The sequence below is a fragment of the Camelus ferus genome, chromosome 9, assembly GCF_009834535.1.
Source record: "Camelus ferus isolate YT-003-E chromosome 9, BCGSAC_Cfer_1.0, whole genome shotgun sequence".
Taxonomy (NCBI): Eukaryota; Metazoa; Chordata; class Mammalia; order Artiodactyla; family Camelidae; genus Camelus; species Camelus ferus.
The window spans coordinates 80,031,071-80,055,771 of record NC_045704.1 but is presented as its reverse complement, the minus strand read 5'-3'; the positions used below and the strand labels follow the sequence as shown (position 1 = coordinate 80,055,771).

The window sequence follows — 24,701 nt, the reverse complement described above, 5'->3', positions numbered from 1 at the left end:
GAAGTCACCAACCAAATTTTACATTTAAGTACATATTTTTGGGGATAGAGTCTAGCTGTTCTTAGATTCTCAAAAGGTCCAGAACTCCCAAATGGTTCAAAAATTACAGACTGGAAGAAATTACAGAATTACAGACTATTGTGAAGGCTTCTTTCAGCTCTAAGATTCTAAAGAAAACCACCTCCTTTTGGGGGTCTAACCTGGAAGGGTCACTGACTTCGTTCGGTCTTTTAAAACCAGTGCTCTTGCACACCAATCTGCCCCTCCCCCAACAAAACAGGCCCTATTGTGCAACGTTCTTCACTGCGTACAAACAAGACTATTTTTTCCCCAGACAGTATGATTTAACTTGTTTTAATGTAGTCTGTGATAAAAATGGATGAAGACTTCTGCACGGTACATCTGACTTTACAAGTGTTAATGACTAGTTAATGCTTGTGTTATGTGTTACACGTCATCATAATCTGTTGACCAAATAACGTAGCTTTCGCAACATGGGTTAAGACCAAAACTGTGAATCATGGAACTTTTACTTAGCACACACACAATCTACAGCAAACTTAAATACTAATCTATAATACCTAACTGGGTTATTGGATCCATTACAGTATTGTGCTTATTCATCTCAGAAGATAGGCAACTAGCAAAAATACACATTTCTTTTGCATTTCCCCACCCCCATATTACACTGTAAAAGAAATACATTATTCAGTGCACTTCCTAAGAAATAAACTTCCTTTTAGTATCTCTCTCTCTATATATCTATGCCAAAACAACAAAAAAAGAGCACAATGCAACTTGTTAAGATTACCATTTAAAGCAAGAGAGGTAATAACACTCTGGGATTATCGCCCCCTTTCCTGTTTAGAAAGTTCAGCTATTTTATCATCAGCACAGTTCATCTGACTACGGACAGGAATAAATGCATGATTGCTTTGGACAGTTTAAGATAACCCCTCCATCATTTAGTAGGCATGCTGGGGCATTAATAGCATTTTAATTTTTTTGATGTGTTGGCTTTAGCCAAACCATAAGCTGTGGAGATACCAATGTACTCCATAGTGACTCACTCCTTGATTTCCATCACCTGCCCTTCCCCCAGCAACTCATATTGGATTAACAGGAAACAGGTTTAAACTATAGCAGGAGGTCGGGGGCTGCTGGATAGATGTTGGCTAGAATGTATGTGAGGACCAAGGCCTCTCCATCCTTGTGGACACAAAGTCATATAACCACCACGTCTGAGCTGGGCTGCAGGCAGTCCTGCTTGGAGGAGGAGGATAGCCATTATTCTATGTGGTTTGTCGGCTGTGCTAGCCAACAATTTGGGAAGTCTGGGGGCATTTGTCCTCACAAACTTGCTGTGATGGAAATGACGGAAGGTTCTAGAATGAAAGAGGTTGCAAGTTGGCAGCCTGTGAGCTAAATCCAGCTGCAGAAGTGTTTGTTCAACCAGAGGTATTGAAGAGTTTTAAAAATCAGTTCTTGGTATCTAAAAATGAGAATGTTTCTTGTGAAAATTTAGATTTTGAGGAAATGTGAGGAGCTGGAAACCCCGGTTGAGCATTCTGGCATGGCGACAAGCAGCTGAGGCCCAGCAGGGGTGGCCTTTTCAACAGGGCTTGGGCGCCTAGGTCTGGGACAACCCCTACTCCTCCCAGCTGTCACACGTCACTGCAGTGAGTGAACTGTGTCACTCATTTCTATGACCAGCTTTGTGACACTGCATTAGTTTGGCCATGTCTTTTTATGATGCTGAAGACCTGATTTCATTTTGAATTTCCCCCTCCCCATGGACAAGACTCCTCCTTTTGACTGACTGGGTCTCAACTACAGCTGGTTGCTTTGGTAGGTAATCTTAACACGCATTTCTGCTCTTCTTTTATGCTGTATTGCAAACTCCAAAGATATAATCACACTAATATTCATGTGTTTAAGTGTGTGTATGTTAAACACGTAATGGGGTGTGTATCTATACAGATATATGTATACTTCCATTTAGGCAAAAGTTAATTTGGTTCCACAGATACAGACACCAAGTGCTGGTAACTTGGAGAAGAGTAACGATTAGCTTAAAACCTGTATAATTCTGACTCATAATATTACAAAGACAGTGAATTTTAAGTTATTGCTTTTTGATTACAGACTAAAGATCTCATTCTGTTGCAAACCTTTTACACAGAATGAATAACCATTTCCTATTCAAGTAACAGCAGTCGGAATCAGAAGTTCCTTACACAACAGTAGATGCCTGAAGAAGGAGATGTGATTTCAGTCTATGCAGGAAACTGGGAGCGATGTAAGTTTTCAAAAGTGCAAGAAAATCAGCACCCCAACTGCTTCACGTCCGGGAGGGTTTCTCAAGGGCTCCGTAGAGCTCAGCTCTGTGGCGAGTTCACACCCACCTTCAGGATTCCCATTCTGCTTATGCAGCCTTGTTTCTGAACACAAAGCTTGTATTAAAAACAGTCAGAGAGGATTAAAAGCAGTGTTGGTTTGTAACATTCAGAATTCACAGAGGATCTCATTTTTTGCAATTAAATGATCCATTTTGTGTTTCTGCTGCAGAATCACATTCATATGGCAGTCTAATTTCAGGCACTTTTAAAACATGTTCATCTGGAATAAAAATCTCCATGAACCACTTCCGCATAATTTAAAATGAATGTTGGGTGATTCTCGTCCCCAAATAGACAGCAAATCACCACCTGGTACTCAATTAGCTTTCTCCATCATAACATGATGGTGTCTGGAGCTTAGACATCTTTGAGGTGCCCTTCTAGCTTTAGTACAAAGATGTGAGTCATAAAAACCCAAACTACTCAGTTTCTACTTAAAAAAATAGAAAAAGGTGAAATACACTAAATGTATTACTCAGATGGTTTCAGTCACTATCAAAATAAATAACACGATTTGACTCAACGGTTTGATTCGGAGCTCCTGGATGAAATCTGATGGAATGTCATATGTGGAGACTCCCTCCTCAAGACTAGCTGCTGGTAGGCAGAAGTAGCTCAACGTCCTTGCCGTTGGCTACAACAGCATTAGAAGAGCAGTTGCTGGCAAGGTCTTCTGTGGTGGTCAAAGAGGAGGGCTGGGAATGAGTTTTGGTCAGTGGAGCGGTAGCAGATGGAGAAGGAGTGAGGCCGGGTTTTTTGGGTGGGATGGGTGGAGGGTTTCCTCTCTCAGCTCTGGGGATAGTAGGGGACTTGATCCCCGGAGACAGGGGGCTCAGAGGACTGGACACTTTCCCTGGAGTAGGTGAATGGCTGGTGTCACCTCTTGGGTTGGCAGTGTTGGCCAGATTTCGATAGTCTGTGCCAAAGGGGGAGCTGTTAGGAGAGACAGGCTTGATTGGCCCTTGTTGGTTAGTGAATCTGGAGAGCACCTGAGTGACTGTGTTTCGGGCTAGCTGCTTGGCGGCCGAGTTGTCCATGAGGGTGGGGGACAGATCCCTGGAAGGAGGGCTCTGGAGACCACTAGCTTGCTGGTCCTGATCTGCTTGGGACTGAAATTTGTGCCGAGCGGCATGGAAACGCTGGTTGATCCCTACTTGGTAGGATGACTGGTAGCCAGGGCTGCTAGCTGAGGACCCCAATAAGCGCTTAGTTAGTACTGGAGAGGAGCAAGGAGAGGACGTGAGTGAGGAAGAGGCTGTGCTGCTGGGAGACGGTGAGCTCCCACTGGAAGGCAGGTGACCGGGCGTGGGGCCTGGAACCTCTGTTCCCACAGGACACCCGCCGTTCTCTACTGCCTTCTCTTGGGCCAATCCCGCTGACTTCTCTCGTGGAGGCACTTGGTTTTCCCCACTGCTGCCTGTCATCAACTCCTTGGTGGTCTGCAGCTCTGGGTCAAAATGGCCATTGGTTTTTGCATAAGAGTAAGTAGGAGTGGTGGGACCAGGCAGCCCAGTGGTGGCCACCTTGGCGATGCTGCTCCCGTGGGTTCTTTCTGCCTGAAAACTCTCTGTTTGGCAAAATACAGACACCAGCACGGGAGGTTCAGTTGCTGTGCCTTTAGACACGGTCACCGGTTTCTTCAGTTGCTCACGGGGGCTACTCTGCTGGTGAGAAGCCTCCAGGTCCTTCACTATCCTCTTCAAACTCTCCGTCTCTTCCTTCAGGCTCCTGGTCCGCTTCTCCTCTCGGGTCAGTTTTGCTCTCAGCTGTTCTCTTTCAATGTCGAACTCGGACAACTGCTTTTCCACCTGGGCCTCGGTCTGCAAGCCTCGCTTCCTCTCGGCGGCCAGCTCTTCCTCCAGCCTGCTCGCCCGGCTCCTCTCCTTCTCCAGCCGCAGGCTCAGCTCGCCCGCCTTCTGGCCCTCCTCGGCTGCCTTGCTGGTGGCCTTCTTGCACTCGCGCACCAGCATGGACGACAGCTGCTTGTGGCGGGAGCGCTCCTCCTCCAGCTGGCTGGAGAGCTTCTTCTGCTCTTTCTCAAACTTCTTCACCTGGGACTTTTCAAATTCCAACTAGAAAACAATGCCAGCACATATCTTGATCAGAGTAAGAAAACAAAGAGATGTACTGAAAAGCTGTTTCCAAGTAGTGTCCCGGCACACAGGATCACCACATATGCCCTGTGCTCACATCAAATAGCTCTTAAGTATTAGAACACCTGACATAAAAAGGTGCACGCTATGATCAAACCTTTCTTTGATCATTCAGGAGGCAGTTCTGGTCCTTATATCGTCTCAGGGTTATTTGTGAGAATCTGAATTATCATTGTGTTACAGGTCTGTGGCAAGTTCAGAGGATTAGGACCGATCAAAACAGAAAGCAGAAAGCCATATAAACCAGATTTTGTGAGACTGCTGCTGAAAATGAAATCTTTGAAGCTTCATTAATAATTCTTTCCGGTCTTAAAAACAAACAAACATAAGTAGTTGCATTTGAATCATTCTTCTTATACAAATGCCATCTATTTTAATTATTATCCCAACCCTATTTAAGGCAGACAGTGAAAGAGAAAGGAAGGGTTGAAGGAACCCTTTTACTCAGTGTTTTTCAAACTCTAAGGCCCATTAATGGATGGTGAAACCAATTTAGTGAGCCATGATCAGAACTTAAAAAAATGAAATAGAAGAGGAAACATCAGGGTGCATTGTAAGTACTAAGGGTTATGTATGATTTCCTGAGATTTTTGTCTCAGGCATGTGTATATGTGTGTGTATGTACCAGGTTGTGATGTAAAATGTATTTCTTACTGGGAGTCCTAAGTCAAAAAAGTTTGGGAGCTTGAAGTTAGTGTTCCCTAAAGTATGTTCTATGAAATAGTCCCATAGTGAATGATCTATGTCAAAAAAAGATTTAATGAAAACACTGATTTGCTAAACTCAGAATATCCTATCTTGTTCTTAAAGACTCATGGCATGCTTCTGCACACTAAAGGGTCTAACAAATTGAAGTTAGAAACCTGTTTAACTTTGTCTAATCTAGTAATTATTTAACCACAAAGCCCCTTTTTTGAGCAACACCAATATACACTCTGCAGAATAATCTTTGAGAAACGCTGTTCTAGGTAAATGCTGCTTGAACCCCCCCACCTTAATTACCTGTTGAGTCAGCCGCTCCCTCTCCTTCTCTAGCATGTAAGTGACATCATCTCCTTCGGCTGTGTCCTGTGCATGCCTCTGTCTTTCCTCCTCCAGGTCTAGGATCACCTTTAAGGAATTAAAAAAAAAATCATTTCCAAATATCAAGGAGTCACACTAGAATACAATTAAGCACGAAGTGCATGTCTAAGCACCCGAGATCATTCCATAGATAAATAAGCAAATCCTAGTCAGGGCCGTCAAGGAGCACACTGTTTAGCAGGGTGAAACACATGCAAGCTTTACGCTAGGAAACAATTCGATGCATACTTTACTTGAGGTATACACAGAGTGGCTTGTAAACCGAAGACAGTGACTAACGAACTGCAGGGGCTGAGGTTTCAGAGAATTAACAGAAGTTTGGTGGGACGGATGTAGGTGATGAAGCAAGGCAGGACACGGGGACACTGAAAACTGAGGTTCTCCCCTGATGCTCAAATCACTGGAGGTACCAGGGAGTGAAGCCGAAATAAAACATTTCAAATAGGTGACATCCTAACTGTGCCTTGCTTGATTAACATATGCGTTTGGTATACACTTAGATGGGAAGTGAAAAGACTCTCTGAACGTCTTCCTGCAAGTGAAAAGTCTCAGTTATGGAGATCCTAATGCAGAGTTTTTTACAAGGCCTCTTAGTCAACCTGCCCACCCCACTCTACTTATCCTGGTGCCAAGAAACTAAGGCCAATTTTAAGAATATAAATTTAAAGAGACATTTTCCCACATAATCCTGCCTGCAACTGCATAATATTCCAAAGGGCTATGGAGTTTTCCATAGCTTCTGCGCATGCTCCAGAGGTGCCCTGGCCCAGACCCCCAGGCCACAGCAGTGGTCCCAATGGTCATTTCTCATCTTTTCTCCTCAGTAATGATTGTTATGAATGGACAGAGGAAACTTTCTGGAACATGAAACTCCTCTTTCAATACAAAAAAGAAAAACATTTTGGTGTACTTTCTTCTGGTTAATAAAAAGATTAATTTTTTCTATTTAATAGAAAGAAAAGCTTTTGGCTAAAGGTGGCAGAATCTCCTCTTCGAGAGCCCTTCAAAATTATTTAAGTGGAATGAAAAAAAAAACCCCAAAAACCCACAAAGTCAAAAAGAGAGACTTCGGCAGACAAATTTTAGTAATATTTTGGAAGACAGAAAGAGGCTGGAGGAATGATAACTACTTCAGTAACGAGGGGGAGGAAGCTCCTCTGCCCTGCAGGGCCCCAAAGAGCTAGGGAACCTGCAGGTGGCAGGCACTGCAGAGGCGAGGTGACATGTAGGACAGAAAACAAGGGGACTGGATCCAAGTCTGTATTTTCAGAAGAGGTCTTTGCCCCCTCAACTTGATTCCTATGCACAGAATGCCCAGCCAGGCATCTACTGCCCAGGAATATGCCAGATGTTTGTCCCCGGAAGAAACAGAATGGGACAGCCGCCAGATCTGGGAATAACAGATATGACAGAGAATGACAATGAGGAAAAGGGATTGTGTTTGTTTTGGAAAGATGGGAGGTGTGGAGAGGAAAGGGAGTTGGGGAGGAAGATAACGAAACCCACATCTATAATAAAAGGAAGTAATATAAGTGTTTAAAATTGATAAAGCGAGAGAGCAGTATGTTAGTTAGAAATATGGAAGTTAGCTACCAAAATAAACAGTTAAAAGAAGAAAGTGGTTGTCTCCTAATATTGAGGAGGAGAGGGAATGGGAGGAGGTGGATTAGGGAACCCTACTTTCATAATAAGCAGAGCGTTCAAACCACTAACACTTCTGAGAGCCAAAGGGGGTTGTCAGGAAGTATGCCAAGGCAGTCGGCATACGCTGGAATCCTCTCAGGCAAACTGGGACTGCACACACCCTAATTATAAATCCCTAGGTACTATCTGATTTCTCACAAAGTCAGTGATCTACTTTGATATAACACCTAAGAATAGATAGGCAGTTGGCTTAATATATTTAACACTCACAATCTTATATGGAAATATAGTATTAAGGAATTCTGAGTTTCTTAACTCTTCCTGTCCCCAATCACCTAGGGCCACTAATCATCCCAACACTAAACCTTCAATGGGCATGACAGCCAGCCCCGCCCTTCAGCACAGCTCAATTACGTCATGTAGGACGGAGAATACAGGCCTGCCTGTCAAACAAGGATGCTGTGAAGATCTTCCCAGAATATTTTGTAAAAGCCCCCCAGTTTAGGTAACTAACTTAAACCCACTGACACCTTTTAAATTGGGGCATAAACGTGTTCAGATTACTTCAGTCTAGTCTGGAGGAGTCTTGGAGAACTGTGAGAATTCAAGTAAAGATATGGGAAAAAATTCATTTTCTACAAAATACATAAACTTTTGGCATTCTGTACATTTTCTGGGGGATCATAGAACATCTGAGACCCATCCATGGTTAAGAACTTCCCCTCTGGCCTTTCGTTTGGACTCTGTGAAGGGAACGAAAAATCAGGGGCATGACCCAAGCTTAAGCACTTCATCAGATGCATTTTAAGCAGTTGCTTTTCTAAAGCAGGTAACCATAGAAGTAAACTAAGGTCCATCAAACTGCAGCTGCTAACCCAATTTTTCAGAATAAAATGGTTCCTACTAAATGCACTGATGTCCCTCCTTGTTGACATAAATCTGAACCAATAGTTTCAAAAAATGCAGATTCTAGCCAAGCATCACCTTCAGGCCAAATCTGAGCCATGCATGACAAGTCGGGGAATGAAATCACAAGCACCAGAAGAATTCCATTGAGATGAGGCAGAGGAAAGCACAGGTTTGCCTAATCTTAAGACCTGGAACCAGACATGTGTACATGTACGTGAACACACACACACACACACACACACACACACACCTTCCTAATGGTTTCATGAGAAGTAAAACACAATGAATCTCAAAACCGAAATAAATGAAAACAATCTACTGGCCTGTATGTTTATAGCCAGGTAAATTCCCTTCCTCCCTCTCTCTCTGATACAGCATTCCCCAAATACCTGTTAATCTTTTATTTATCACTTAAGTAAGCAAATAGAGAACGCTCTGTTCAGCTACAAGGCTGAGTCAAACCCAAGTCTGTTGCCAAAGTTTGGATGATCAAGAGTTGAAAAAACACACCAAGTGTTTTGGAGGGTCATATCAGAAGGAATGCCAGTCTTAAATAATGTGACTGGCACATGCCCTACACTGAACATCTGGAATAACCTGTGTTTCCCATCTCCAGGCTCCTAGGTAAGCTAAGGGGCTTTCTCACACCTGTGAGACCTCCCAGTTGAATGACTGTGAGAACTGGACGCAGACAAGAAAGTACCAGGCATTACTTATACAATCTTCGCAGGAGGTGATGCAGGCGAGTCAACAGGTGAACCCACCTTCCGGTGCCGGCTCTCAGCGGCGGCCAGCTGGGACAGCATGCGCTCCTGCATGTTCTTGCACTGCTTCATCACCACCTTCAGAATCGAGAGTGGGTTTGTGCAGACCGGCTGCTTTTCACCATCGTTCTTCTCCTTCAGTGTTTCAAAGTCTCTCTGGAGCGCCATTAAAGGGTCACTGATGTTGTATTTTCCATAGCGTTCTTCAATGAAAGTGTCTCTGTGTTGCGCCTGGGAAAGAAGGAAAAATAAACATTTTCCTTTAAATATTGCTGAGGAGGAGATTTGCTCACAGTTAGACATTAAAAGTGGTGGTGGCAGGATGAAGTAGCCCGCTTACTACAAATCAGATCAGGCCATCTAAATACAGAAACATCAGAAAGGGGGTCTAGCATATTAAGGAGAACACATACTTATATAGGGTTAATCATGTGTTAGGCATTGTTCCAAGTGTTCAGATTCATATTGCCTTATTTAAAATTTACAACTCTGTAAGGCAGTACTATCATCTCCATTTTGCAGATGAGAAAACTATTACAGAGAGGTCAAATAACTTGTTTCCAGTTACTAATCTAGCAAGCTGTCAGGACTGGAATTTAAACCCAGGCAGCCTGGCTCTAACGTCTGTGTCCTTAACCACCACGCTTACTGCCTTAGCTTATGAATGCTTGTACCACTAACAGGTATATCGCACCTTCTCTTTCTGTGTCATGGTATTTGCATTTCTAAAATAGGGTAAGCTTAATACTTTTGTGAGTTTATATACTTAGAGACCTAACAGGGTGGCTGTAGATTAAGTAAATGACACTAATAATATTTTTTACATTATAATTGAGGACTATTTGCCATTTGTCCCTACAGAACTTCACTCAGTTGTTGGTGGGTCTAAGAAGGCGCAGGCACTCGCCACTAGAGGTGCAGATGAAATCCCCTCTACCTGCTGCCAAATTCCACCCCCTCTTCTAGTTTCTGCTCAGCTGCTATCCTCTATCCTCCTTTCTGTCCCTTGGTGAGCTTTGGGGATGAGAGAGCACCTGAGCAAGGAATGTGGGCTGGTGCTTGGAGGCTGGCCTCAGGCTTTGGGCTTGGGAGCCAAGTCAGGTCGAGGGGTCAGGAGGGGAGTGGAAGGAGGTTCTTAGGCTTCCTTCTTACCTCTGCTAGGAGGGGTCTGAAGCACTACTTCATGTGAGCATCATATATTCCATGCAGGTGAACAGAATGACATTAACAATTACTTTACTACACAGACATTAAAAAGTTTCCTGAGACATTTCACAATTTAAAAAAATGAAGTGTTAATACAGAGTTGACGAAAATTTCTCAAAAACCATAGCAAAGTACTATATAACTTAAGCTTTTAAATGAAACCTAGTTATGAAAACTACTTATTTCTCAATTTAAAAAAAAATTATTTCATCAGGACCCATGTGCTTTTTTTTTTACCACCACCCATAAATAGTAACCCATTTGAAGAGAAAAATACACAATTCAACAAGCATGCTTAAAAAACAACAGAAACCCTCAAGAGAATAAAGCAAACATAGCGTTTCTTTAATACAGAAGTACGTTTCAGTGCTGAAAATCTGATGCCTCCTTCTTCAGAGACTGTCCAACTCAAAGACCCAGGAATCACTTAGCTTTGTGCTACACATTTGTGTTGGTACCAGTTGGCAAATGTTCAAAGCACAGTTAGAAACCCTGGGTTTTACTTCTGGCTTCACTGCGACCGTCTTAAGTGATAACATTATTGGGAGTATTCGTCATGGATAGTATCTGAATACTGGAAATCTGAAGAGTGAAATCCATTTGTTCCTTTAAGTTACTGATAACCATCCTCCTAACCTCATTACAAGTGCACACGTGTGTGCACATGTGAGCATGTGAATTAAAGGGGGGAGGAATGTGAAAGACAGAATCCTCTTTTTTTCAGCTCCAAATGAAAAAGGAAATTTTCAGTAAAAATTCAAAATAATTTCATTCATTTAGGATGGAGAAAGATAAGACCAATTCCAAAACTGGCTATTTTTATAATTATTTTTAAAAATCATAGCAAGAGTAAACAAAAGAGCTAGTTTTTAGTTACATCTTTAAAGCAATGTCAAGCAACACAGGACTCATCAATGTTTTCACCCAAGAACATCTATTTCTCTAAATTCAGGTATAAAAACATGAGATCCAATCAAAGTATCTATTTGTAGCTATTCATGTCCTTAGGCAAATCCATGTGTAGAAAAACACTTAGACAAAGGAAGCAAGAGGAAAATAAAACTCTTTAAGCTTGAAATTTCACTTTTCTGCCACATCTTTTATTCATGATTACGTTTTCTATATTATTAGCTAGGAAAAGGAGTGATTACTGGTACTGAAATTGGTTTAGCAGGGCAAAAAGGAAAAAGTAAACCTGAGTATTTTTATGAACTTTTCCTTTTCAGAACACCATGGAGAAAGTGGGGTAGGAGAGCAGAGCTGGGAATATACCTCATGATCTTGACATCAGATCTGCTGAGAAGCTGTCTCTTAAGTTTGAATATGTAGTTAACTAATCCTTAAAAATATGACTTTATAAAGCCCACACTGTTATTATCCTGTATAATTAATAAGCATCACAGAGTTACAAGTAATAGATGAGGAGCTTCTTTGGTGAGGTCGCAGACTACGCCAAGAATAGTTGTTAAGCTGTCTGTTTTCTCTTGAAGTAATTCCATAATCACTTGCACAGTAATTACAAGTTATACAAAACTGGTGGCTTCACACATAAATGAAAAGAATCTGTGGAATAATCTAAAAAAGGCTCCTTGTCACAAAACAATTCTTTTAAGTACATTCTAATATAGGACCCAAACATGGGAAAAGTGAATTCTGTATTTATTCTATCAAACACCGGATTGGAAGATGGGAGACAGAATATAGCATTTTCCAACCAACTTAAGGCTTCAGTCAGGTGAATTGTATTACAGGTTTAACAGCACAAATAATGACAACAATAACCAAAAATAGAGGTTAAGATTTGACAAATGAAAGAGCTTTAGTGGAGGTGTGTGTTGGTTATCTATTCCTGCATAACAAATTACCCCCAAATTTAAATGTTTAGTAAACATTTTTTATCTCAGTTTCTGAGGGTCAGGAATCTGGGAGGGGCTGAGGTGAGGGCTGCAGTCATCTGAAGGCACAATTAGAGCTGGAGGATCCATTTCCAAGATTGGCTGTTGGGTTAGGCCTGGTTCCTGGCATATGCTGGCTTCCCACAGAGCAAGTGACTTGAGAGAGAGACAGACTCAGACACGCCAAGATGGAAGTCCCAGTGTCTTTTATAACCTAACCTTAGAAGTGACTTTCCATCATTTCTGATGTATTCTATCAATCACAGAGACCAACCCCAGTAAATGTGGGAGGGGACTACATAAAGGTGTGAATATCAGGAGGGGATCATTGGGGACCATCTTGGAGTCTGGACACCAAGGTGAATGACCAGACATGCTACCACTACCACTTACATCTCAGGTCACAATTTAGAGGCTAATCATCTATACTAAAAACTGTCAAGGTTGAGTTTTAATATTTTAATGCTATTTCAGCTACTTTATAAGAACTTTAAAATGACTTGGATTTGACTTTTTAGAGAAGGAGTTCAGTGATACAGCTAAAATCAGTCAATTTCTTGCAATTTCATTATTTTCACTTCAATGACAACATATATTTTAACTGAACAGAAATTCCTACATTGTCAGAAAACATAATGATCTTTATTTCAGACAACAGTAAAATAATTGGCTGGTTAGCCAGATTCAATGACAGACTATTACTACAGCAGACAAAACATACTAGTCATCTATTACTCACTTATTTTTACTGTTACAGGCTGAATGAAACACACTACTACTGAAAGCTTAAAATAAAACCACATAATATCCTGGAGTCTGCCACACTTGCACTCCAAAAACTTCAGCTTTGCTACGAGAAACTACAAAAAGAAGTATGAAGCAGTTATCTTCTCTCTATAATAATAATTTATTTATTGTAAATAATAATACATATATAAAATACATATTATATCATATACATAAATAATAGTTCAATAACAATGTGTAAATAATAGCATAAATTATATTTATATATATTCCAATCTTAAAATAGGAAATCAATCTCTTTATTCTTTGGATGATAATCAGCAACATGAAAAGTGGTTTCAAATATAAAGGTGAAGAATAATGGCCTATTTAATTCAGGGTTTATATATTTTTTTTACTTTTTTATTTTTTTGTGGGGGGAATTAGGTTTATTTATTTATTTATTTTTGGAGGAGGTACTGGGGATTGAACCCAGGACCTTAAGCATGCTAAGTATGCACTCTACCACTTGAGCTATACCCTCCCCGAAGGGCTTACATTTAAGTACCAGGTTTTATTTTTAAGACTCAAGCAGATACCATAACTAGATTATGATATGTACCTTTGTCACTTATTCTCAGTTCTGAAGTGATACTTAATAAAAGTAATATGCAATATAAACATCATACCTTTAAAAATATCTGAATATCTTTAGGCCAGGGATCAGAAAAACAAAAGAACATGATTCCAAAATGGTTTTTATTAATGCTACCAAAAGCATGTTAAAAAGGAATGCTTTTCACACACAAGTTGAATCTATTAATCTTCAAATCATTTACACTCTGGAGTCCCTCATGAACTATAAATAGCTGCCTGAGCAACTGGAAATAAAGCAACCATTCTGGATAAAGATGGTAACAACATCACAAGTATGCCCTTTGTTCTGGAAGTTCCTTTTCACTTGCTAAAAAGATGACTGGATTTTACTGTTTGACAATATTGATAAAAGAGGATTTAGCCTCATTTGAATTAAACTTTAATTTTTGGAAAATGGCACAAAATTTATCATGGGAGCAAAGAGGGAAATTTTTCATGACTTAAAAAACATTTCTAATATATTATTGGAAACCCAGCGCTTCTTTCACTTAACCATAAATGCTGAATTCTCAAGTCTGGCCTTTTCCCTATGTTTATTTTCTTTTATACTTTTGGGCTCTAGAGTCTAACAGAACTGGGATCGTGTCCTGTCACTACTATTTTCTCTGTGTTACCTTCAGCAACAAGCTTATTAACTTCTCTGTGCCTCAGATTCCTCATCTGTAGGATGAGGGTAACAATCTACCTATAGGTTTGTTACACAAAATAAATGAAAAACATATTCTCAGTAATAACACTTACAATCCCTGTTAGACACATTGTGAGCACTAAAATTATTTTAGTCAGGAAGTTCTCTGCAATGAAAATTTTGTGAGAATTTTTTTCCACCTTTATTGAGATATAATTGACAAATAAAAATTGTGTATGTTTGAAAAAATTAAATGAGTAATATAAAATGCTTCCTAAAGTACCTGGCACAAAGGAACTACTATAAATATGAATTAATTTTTTTAATAATCAAGTTTAGAATATAGATTTTCCTTTGTTTTAGACCCAATAACTTAAACCCAACCCCACAGATTTAAGATTCTCTAAGTTGGATCAGGCTAGGAAGCAAAATCAAATTCACCAATCCCAGATAACTCCAAAGTAACACATCACTAAAAATATATCAGGAACCTGGATAAACAATAACATTCTATTCATTTAGCAATCAATCCTGAATTGCTATGTGACATTTTATGTAATGTGGTCAATTAGTATTTATCTCTTGCATTATTATTAAACACTTCCCACTTTTTTGTCTTTTCTTTCATCCTGCCTAGATGGCAAGTGACTTGAAGGAAAAAGCATTTATCACACATCTTTCTTCTTCCTATATCCTGTATTTTGTCTTAAGCCCAAGACACATAACAGATGTTTACTTTCCAGTCTCTTTCCTGATGTCTTAGAGTATTTTACTCTCATCATTTTAGTGAGGTCAATATTTTATTTTGCTGTTAGTAAAATCTATGATTTACTTAGTATAATCACTTAAGGTAATACCAATTTATATACTTAGCAAACTGACTTTGAAGTAGAATGAGCTTCAAAGGTTCCCTGTGGAGTCAGTTCACAACCATAGATATTTATAAAAGTAATTATTTACATAAGTTCAGAGGATCATATTTATTATTTGACTACAGTGCACTAAATTCTTTTGAAGACTAAAAATGGTAAGTTTAGTACAAACAGCTGCAAGTGTGGTACTTCTTGCTAGTAGGTTGCTCGTTGACAGAATAAGAATATGGGTAAATGGCATAATGTAGCTGCTTCAACATTCAAATTCCAGAGAGTCCTGTGAAAACTCCTAGTGAAACTGAATTGTGTTGAGGTTTTTTTGTCTTTGTTCTGTTTTATTATTTAAGTCTATGCATGTGGTTGAAACCAGTTACATATACATTCTGGACTGGCTCTACATAAATAACTTTTTCAGGTGGGGAAGAAAATGTGTAAAGGATTTTACACGACCTAAACAAACTAATGCTCTGAATGTAAGGATTTGAAAGTATAATTTTTAATGATGCGTTAGATCTGAATCTCTTTTACTCAGGGGACCATACATCTCTTAAAATTGAATGAGAGTCAACACCTACCTCCTACCATGCAGGAAAAAACAGGGATGGATCACAGACCTAAATATAAAATACAAATGGTCAAGGAGCACATGAAAAAGTGCTCATCTTGTTAGTGATCAAGGAGATGTAAATTAAAACAGTAATAAGAAAGGCTAAAATTAAAGACTGACAATATCAAATGTTAGAAAGGATATGGAGCAACTAGAACACCTGCATACTGCTGGTGGGAGTATAAATGATAGAATTACTTTGGAAATTTTTCTGGAAATTTCTCATAAAGTTAGAAAATGCCTACCTGCAAATCCACTTCTAAGTATTTCTCTAAAAGAAATGAAAATGTACATCTACAAAGACTTCTACACAATTGTCCACGGCAGCTTTATTCATAATAGCCCCAAACTGGAAACAATCAAATATCAATCACTAAGAGAACAGATAAAGAAAATGTGATGCATTTACATAATGGACTACTACTCAGCAATAAAAAGGAATAAATTACTGACACATGCAGTGACACTGATGAACCTGAAAATCATTATCCTGAACAACAAAAACACCTAGACACAAAGAATACACTCTGTGTGACTTTGTTCTAAAGGGCAAAACCTAATCTATGGTGAAAAAAAATCAGAACAGCAATTGCCTCTGGATACAGAGGGGACAAGTGACCAGGAAGGGGCATAAGATAAGTTTTTGGTGTGATGAGAATATTGATGTCTTGATAGGAGGGTAGGTCAAATGGAGTGCACATTTGTCAAAACTTATTGAGCTGAAGACTTGAGGTCTGTGCATTTCACTATCTAAATTATATCTCTAGTTTAATAATATAACTATATATAATGATAGTTAAAGGGAAAATTAAGTTATATGTAATATGTCCTTTATATACTCTAGTGTTTCAGAAACATGGGAAGTTCAAACTAAAGTAATTTTAATAGTAATGACAAGAGCAGAAAAAACGAGGGAGGCACTCACAATGGAGGGCTTATTACCTGCGGAGCAGTGTGCTCAGTGTTTCATATATCTTATCTAATCCTAACAGCATTCCTCTGGAGGTAGATACCACTGTGTCTCCATTTTATAGGAGAAACTGAACATTAACATGTGACTATCCTAAGGTCACAGAGCCATTTAAGGAGTGGAAAAGAATGGTAAATAGTATACAGTAAGTGCTGAATACATTAGCTGAATGAGTAATAAACATAGCAGATATTCCCCTGGACTTCCCCAGGAATAAATTTCAATTTAGTAGGTCTTGATCAGTAGCTTAAAAGTGAAATAGAACAGAATGGAAAACATCACAGAGCACTGAATGTTGTACTACTACTTCGAGAAACTTCTTTTGGCAAAGAATATAGGTGTGTCCAGTCAGAATGGCCATCATTAAAAAGTCTACAAATGATAAATGCTAGAGAGGGTACGGAGAAAAGGAACCCTCCTACACTGTTGGTGGGAATGTAGTTTTGTGCAGCCATTATGGAAAACAATACAGGACATTTCTTAAAAAACTAAAAATGGACTTACCCTATGATCCAGCAACCCCACTCCTGGGTATATATCCAGAGGAAACTCTAATTTGAAAAGATACATGTACCCCAATGTTCATAGCAGCACTATTTACAATAGCCAAAACACAGAAACAACGCAAATGTCCATCAACAGAAGACTGGATAAAGAAGTTATGGTATATTTATACAATGGAACAATACTCAGCCATAAAAAAGAATAAAATAATGCCATTTGCAGTAACATGTATGGACCTGGAGATCGTCATTCTAAGTGGAGTAAGCCAGAAAGAAAAAGAAAAATACAGTATGGTATGACTCATATGTGTAATCTAAAAAAAATGACATGAACTTATTTACAAAACAGAAACAGATTCATGGACCTAGAACACAAATTTATGGTTACCAGGGTGGAAAGGGGGTTGCAAAAGGATAAATTGGGAGCTGGAGATTTGCAGATACCAACAACTATATATAAAATAGGTAAACAACATTTCTTCTGTATAGCACTGGGAGCTATATTCAGTATCTTGTAGTGACCTATAATGAAAAAGAATAGGAAAAGGAATATATGTATGTATATGTATGACTGAAACATTATGCTGTAAATCAGAAATTGACAAAACATTGTAAACCAACTACACATCAATTAAAAAAAAAAGAATATAAGTGTGTGTATGTGCAAGTGTGTTGGTGTTTCCCGAGTCACAATGTAAAATCTATTTTTCACTATGTGTCCATCTCAAAAAAGTCTGAAAAACACTAGAATAGAATGAAAAATCTAAGAAGTCTGACTCCTGAATCTATGCTTTTAAATAGTTTAGGCTATAATAAATATGTAAATTCTAAAAGTGATAAGGAATCAGTATTTTGTTTTATGTTAGACTAATGGATGTTATAAAAGTCTACAAATGAGAAGTTTGGCCTGACATCAAATATACAAAATGCAAAAGCAAAAAAAAAAGAGGTCTGTGCTATCAAGGTTAGACAATCAGAAACAGCACTGGAGTGCCTGCTTCGGCAGCACATATACTAAAAAACAGCATTGGAGAAATCTGAGAAAATTTTCTGGATATGTGGATGATTCACAGAGGCACACGCTTAGAATGTTTACATTGAATACTTAGTGTCTGCTGGGTAGTATATATACTAAGTGATGTGGGTGAGGATACGGGGACACGGATTTGACTAAGTAAGATGTAGTCCCCTGCTCTCAAGGAGCTTACAATTGGCCAGACAAGTTTAAGTCCTCAGAGCAGAAATAAATAAGCTGCTTCTGCTTATTTAAATGTTTTCTAAACAATACCATTGATGTTTAAAGGAACACCAAGTACAATTTGTTTGATCAGAACTTTCTAAGACTCAGACCTTATACTCATAAGGAATAGGAAGGAAAAGGCCAACCCTGGAAGTGGGTGGGTTCTGGCAGATAAATAGGACTATCAGCAATTTAATGAATCACAGGAAACACCATGAGGCTGAGGGGGGCACACATTCTAAAAGCTGTCTCTGAAGTTTTACATAAGGAGACCCAGACTGCAGACTATTATAACTGTGTGTTACTTTAAGTAACTAGAAACTTGGAAGACCTCTTTATTAGAGATGGGCTCAGGCTCTTTTACTCACTATGTATTAACAGACAGTGTAGAAGCTAACTTCAGTGTTATCGTATTAAAATGTTTTGTAGTGATACAGTAAGATGTGAAAGGGTATCTTCTTCCTTTAGTTAGGGGATTCTGTGGAGAGAAGATCTGAAGCTGTGTAATTGTGGAATGGCTCTTAACTATAAAAATTTGTTTGAAAGAAGATTCTTAAATTATAAACACAGACTGATACTACAAGGAAATATGGCAAGAAACAAGCTGCTGAAATGAAAGGTCCTGGGAAAACGGTCCTTACTTGGCTGAGAAGTAAAAGTGTTTACAACGGAAAGTTTATCAAGTAGACAGGAATAAGAAGCTTGTGGGGGCAGAGGAGGGTTGGGGGAATGTAGAGACAGGGTAGAATGAAAAAAAGGGGCCAGTATGGTTTGAGAACCATACCGCAGTGAGAACAAGACGTCAGGGCAGGCAAACAGAAGCAAGGACAGTGCCAATCACACATCGTGACAAGCTCCACGTCACAAGTCAGAGGGTGGAAAGACGGCAGTTCTGTTGTCCCTGCAGCCTTGTGTGGAGGGAGGTAACTAGCTCTTCAGTTTCAACCAGCAGTCATATAGGTGCCTTGGGACTCAAATTAGGGAACGATTGTTTTTATTTAGAGAAAAGAAATGGGAGGAGGGGTAAAGAAGCTAAGACTGAAGAGTAAAAAGGTGGGCTGCAAGTGCATCGTGGGGTGTTCAATGATAATTTAAAACGTCAACCTAGTAACGCAGTAAGGCATGGAACATGGGGAAATCGAGCATGCTGAAGCTGACCATGGCTACTATTAATTCCAAGTAATCCCAACCCAAGACTGCCTTTATCTTTTTGGTAACAGTCTACTGAAGGGGATTAGAATATGCCTGGATCAGAAGAACAGGCAATCTTTGTTTGGAGATACATGAACCCTTCCTTTTTATCTTAAAGAGTGCTGATACCATTAGGAAATTTTAAATGTCACCAGGGACAAGAATGGGATAACCTAGACCCTTTTCCCATTTTAGTCCCATAAGGACCAGGAAAACTGGCTCTATTCTAAGCCTCTAAGATTTTGTTTTAGCACTCTCTTCCTTTGATAATGTCTAGGTCTGATGTGGAGAGGACAGTCATTTGTCCTACTGATAAAACATTCTGTCAAGAAAGGAAGGACAAGAGACTGAAAGGAAGATTTTAAAGAGAAAAGAACTCAGAGCTATCGATTCAGAAAGCAAAGAAAGGGAGGATAATGAAGATTTTGTGAAAGCCAAAAACAAGAACAAAACAACACTGGAGAAATAGGGGATAAACAAATACATTCTGAAAGATAGAGACAGACATGTGAAATTTAGACAGATGCCCACAGGGTCCTTAGCTAAAAAGTCTGGGAAATGGTATTTTTGTATATATCTAAGATGAAGAAAGACAAGCAATTCTGTACTCTTAAAAAATACTGTACTATTTTCTCTGATACTCACAGAAGTACCATTACTATCCACTCAGGGAATGCACAGACCACATCCCAATTTGATAGGAAAGGACACCAAGGTAAAATGTCAGTTGATTTTTCTTTCTTTTTTTTTGGTTAAATACAGATACACAGTGAACAAAGGTACACATCCCAATTACTTATCATTTACTACAAACATGGAAACAAACACAAAGCAGTAATTTCCTGTCTGAGGAACAAATTGCTCTGTCTTAGTACAGGGTGAGATGTAAATAATGTCACTGAGTGGGGATTATCAGCAATAGTAAAATTATGAAACTAGTTTTATTGGGGGCAAAATGAAGACTACAGCCTGGGTGACAGCCTCTCAGATAGCTCTGAGGAATTGCTCCAAAGAGGTAATGGCAGGGGGTATCAGGGTGAAGCTGGGTTCATACAATCAAGCATACATTTGGGCAGTCACAAGAAGTAGATGTTTTTATGAATAATTTTAGCACTTTTCTAGATATGAGAAGATGCAAGAAGTTGGGCTTATAAAATCTGCAAATACCTATCTGAAGGCCTGTTCTGCCAGTTTTCCCCAGAGCACAGATCTCCGCCCCATTCCTGATCTCCGCCCTGAACTTCCAGGGGGTGGTGAAGGCCAGCAACTACAATGGCTAATGACTTCATTCTTGTAGAACCAGATGATGAGTGACAATTTTTAGTTGGCAAACTATATTACTATAGTAAGCCTCTCTTCTCAAAAATATGAGTTAGTAAATGGCAACCTATTTTTTGAGACTTGAATACATTCAAGTTAAACTTATTTAGGGTCTTAACTTATCCTCTCAGATGACAAATATTTCTGAAGAACTTACTAGGTTCTAGATACCTGGGATGCAGTGCGGCAAGATAAAGTACCTGCCCCTCATGAAGCTTACATTTAAAGAATAAGAGAAATACTAGCTATAAAGAAAAGAGAGATGAAAATGTATAACCTAGGATGCTTAGCACAGACAAATTTTCATATTATCACTAATGCAGTGCAAAGAGAAATCAGATTAAATATGTCTCAATTCTATAAAAATTCATTGGGTATGCTTATGTGAGGGGTTCTATGTATAAAGTTTCCAATCAACAAGAGATTTCTGAATTTAGTAACAATATAATCTCATACTCACTTCTACCAATGAATTCAGTCTTCTGTTGAACAGACAGCATGTTAGGAATAGAATTAACAAATTCTTTGAACTTATGCTTATCATTGAACTCGCTGGGTCGAGTTGGCTTTCTGAGGCCGAAAAACTTTTTGTTGTTAAACAATGAAAGATTATGAATTACATCTATGAAACTGAAGGCAGGAAGAACACACTTTGAAGGGTTGTAGGTCTCTTGCTATGATAATAAAATTGAAATTTTAATCATGTGGCCTCTCACACATCTGTTGTCAGCTTTATTTAATCTGAGTCCATGACCTGTGAAAGAGTCTGCTCTGGAAGAGTAACTTTTAGGTATCCTGCACAAAGGCAGAACGTGAAAACTGGTCAGAAATTTACTCTGCTTTTTTGGGAGGAAGTCAGAGATACAGAGGTAACAGGCTCATGCTTTCCCGAGGCAGGCCTGCTTGTCTCTATTCCTTTAACTTTACTTCCGAATTAATACAGATTTCCGTGAGATCTATAAACCACCTAGAAGTAAAGGCGGTTAAAAAGTAAATGTTGCTCATAATTCCTTGCCATCCCAGTGCTCATCCTATATTCCCTACAAATATGGTTTTTATTTTAATTTTACCATTAGAAAATGAGTATTTTCTTGTAAAGATTTTAACTGCATAGATAAAGCTGAAGTCCTTCCTAAATGCAACCCAATCTCTTTTGCCTTTCTGAAAGTTTTTAGTACGATGGACGTCCTCTCAGGCCTTTTCCAAGCATATGCATGTGTATGTAGGGGCGTGGGTGTGTGTGTATGTAATTACCCAGATAAAATTTTCTGTAAAACTGTTCTGCAACTTGTTTTCACTTATTGTGCCTTAGCTTTCTAAGTTAGTTGAGTACACAGCTTTTTTCCCTCATTAAAAAAAAGCAGTTACATGACATTCCATAATAAGGGTGCACCAGTTACACATTTATACTTTACTGATGGACATTTTAGGCCGTCTATAGTTTCCAAATACTGTATTAAACAATACTGCAACGAGCATCCTTGGGCATATATAAGAATAGTTTGGTGGGAAAGGTACATCGTTGTGCTTTTCTAAGGGAATAATTTCCTATATAATAAAATTCTCATCTTCATTCTATAAGTGCTCCTCTTCCATAAAGATTTTCAGTAAACACACAACATGGTTTACTCCTATCTTTCAAATTATTCCTACAACTGGCTGAACTGAAATACCAAATGAGGGACCCAGGCTTCAATTTTAGAAGCAGCCTCTTTGTCTTCCTTTCTCTTCTCTTTATGGGGGGAACTAGAAATAACCTCTGATTAATCCCAAATCACAAGGGGAACACATGCAAGGAAGACAATAAGAGGAAGTCAAAATAACAGGAATAAGCTGTTTCCCTTTTCTATTTGTTTTAGTTTCAGGCTGAAAAACGCAATGAAGTTCCCTACTGCTGTAATCTTTTCTGATGCTGTCCCCAACTGTTAGAGAACTGTGTGTTCTCTAAGTAAGCAGCATCCTACAAGCTGAATTCGCTCTTTCTTTCCTCAAAGACATAAGGAAAACAGCCCAGGGGAAGACGTCAGTTAAATGAGAACTGTGCTTTTTCTTCTGGCCCCTTTACTCCTGAACCCCTAAATTCCACAAGCTGTAATGTAAATGGTGACAAGTGATAAAAAGCTGGAGAAACCATTATCTTAGAGAAAGCAAATAGCTGATATCAGAGTTAGCTGTCATATATGAGGCTCAGTGTTTTTCTGAATGCAACAAAGATACTTAACCACTTATGAATGTAGTCTTCTTTTTCATAGATACCCAGTTTGTAAACATCCTACACACATGACCAGTCTTTCCTGCTTCCTTGGCTCTTTTCTGCCCGAGTACCCCACCACCAAACCCGGTATTTTCCTTTCACTAATTTCATTCCTTTCCCAGGGTAGACCATTTTGGGAACACCTATCATTCTCAAGGGAACCAAGCCACGGGGAAGGAAGAGGGTTTGTGAAATACATTTCTGGCTTCACCAGTTGAAACTTAATACTTTTTCTTTTTTCTTTTACTATGCCCACTGTTCTGTGCCTTATTTTTTCACTTACTATATTTAAAGGTTGCATAGTATTCTACTGTACAATATGCCATAATTTACTTGACCAGAACCCTACTGATAAATACATAAGTTGTTTCCAGAATTTTGCTACTATGAACAATGCTGCAAAAAATATCCTTACTCATATACTTTATTACAGAGGTCTAAGCACATCTGTAGCATAAATTTCTAGATGTGGATCATGAAATTAGATTAGTGGGGATCACAATCAACATTTAAAGAAATATAAAGTACAGAAGAAAACAGTGTAGTATAATATGGTATAGTGTAAATATTATAGTGCAGTAGAAGTTAAAGTTAGTGCACATTTTAGTGAAATTTTTGTTTGGCTTAATATATGTATGTAGGTGTGTATGTGTGTCCTGGATTGTGGCAAAATGGTAAAATGTATTTCAAAAATGTTTGAAAAACACTTCTTTAGACTCTGGTATGATAAACAGGTATCTTTATCACAGTCTTCTTTTTCTCCTTCTAACTCAGTGATCCTTTTACTGGATAGCTTGGTAACTTAGGTTTTTCAGGCAGAGATACTAGAGTTCTTTAGGGTAAGTTGGAAAAGAATACTACTAATAATATCAGGAACAAAAAAAAAGGAAGAATTCATATAGTTCTAATTAGCTGTAATATCTTTTCCTACAAAGTGAATAATTAATGGCTAAATTATCTTTTTAGAGCAAGACTGTTACTAAACAGAAATTTGAGCAAGAAGTTGTACAAGATTATTGCTATTTAAAAACAAGTGTTTCTGATTTTAAATTAATTTATATATAATACAGACATTTTAATAAAAAAATTAAAATGCACATATGATTCCATACCCAGGGACAACTGCTATTAACACTCAAACTACAAATTTCAATCTATTTGCTTGCTTGAGTTTTTCATATACATATAATGTTATATAATTATATGTAATAATCATACATATATATTATTCTTTATAATTGAGATTTAAGGATATATTTAACGTTATGGCCTGCTTCATAAACTTAGTATTATACTGTAGGAACACTACATGTCATTAAAAGTTCCTCATATGTATCATATTTTAAAATAGCTGCATAATAGTCCACCATGTGGATGTACCACCCAATTCATGTAGCCAGTAACAAAGAGTTTACTTTTTATACAGAATTAATTGGAACTAGATCAATATAACTATGTTATCATGGGATGTTTGGGGGTAATCTGAAGTAATTTATAGAAAACATTTTTGTCCATATATTTTCACATAAAACCATGTAGACTACAGCAACTCTCCTCAATAAACAGGTGTCCTGAGGTTAAATTCGCCAAATTGATCTACAGAATCAATGCAATCCCAATCAAAATTCCAATAGAATTTTTGGAGAAACTGATAAAGCTGTTTCCAAAATTCATAAGGAA

At 38.6% G+C, this 24,701-nt stretch overlaps 1 protein-coding gene and 1 long non-coding RNA gene across 2 annotated transcripts in view; one reads left to right on the top strand and one right to left on the bottom strand.

Annotated features, from left to right (window-relative positions):
- Positions 1-338: 338 nt before the first annotated feature.
- Positions 339-24,701, bottom strand: part of CTTNBP2NL (CTTNBP2 N-terminal like) — a 47,317-nt gene continuing 22,954 nt past the window's right edge. The window contains exons 4-6 of the mRNA XM_006182884.3: positions 8,953-9,183; positions 5,555-5,662; positions 339-4,471 (exon numbers count right to left, since the gene is read on the bottom strand). Of these exons, the coding sequence (XP_006182946.1) occupies positions 2,990-4,471; positions 5,555-5,662; positions 8,953-9,183 (1,821 nt within the window). The 3' untranslated portion in view covers positions 339-2,989. The remainder of the gene's footprint in view (positions 4,472-5,554; positions 5,663-8,952; positions 9,184-24,701) is intronic.
- On the top strand, positions 7,174-9,141 carry LOC116665930. The gene is made up of 2 exons (XR_004322788.1): positions 7,174-7,784; positions 8,805-9,141. It is a non-coding gene; the product is annotated as an uncharacterized LOC116665930 (long non-coding RNA).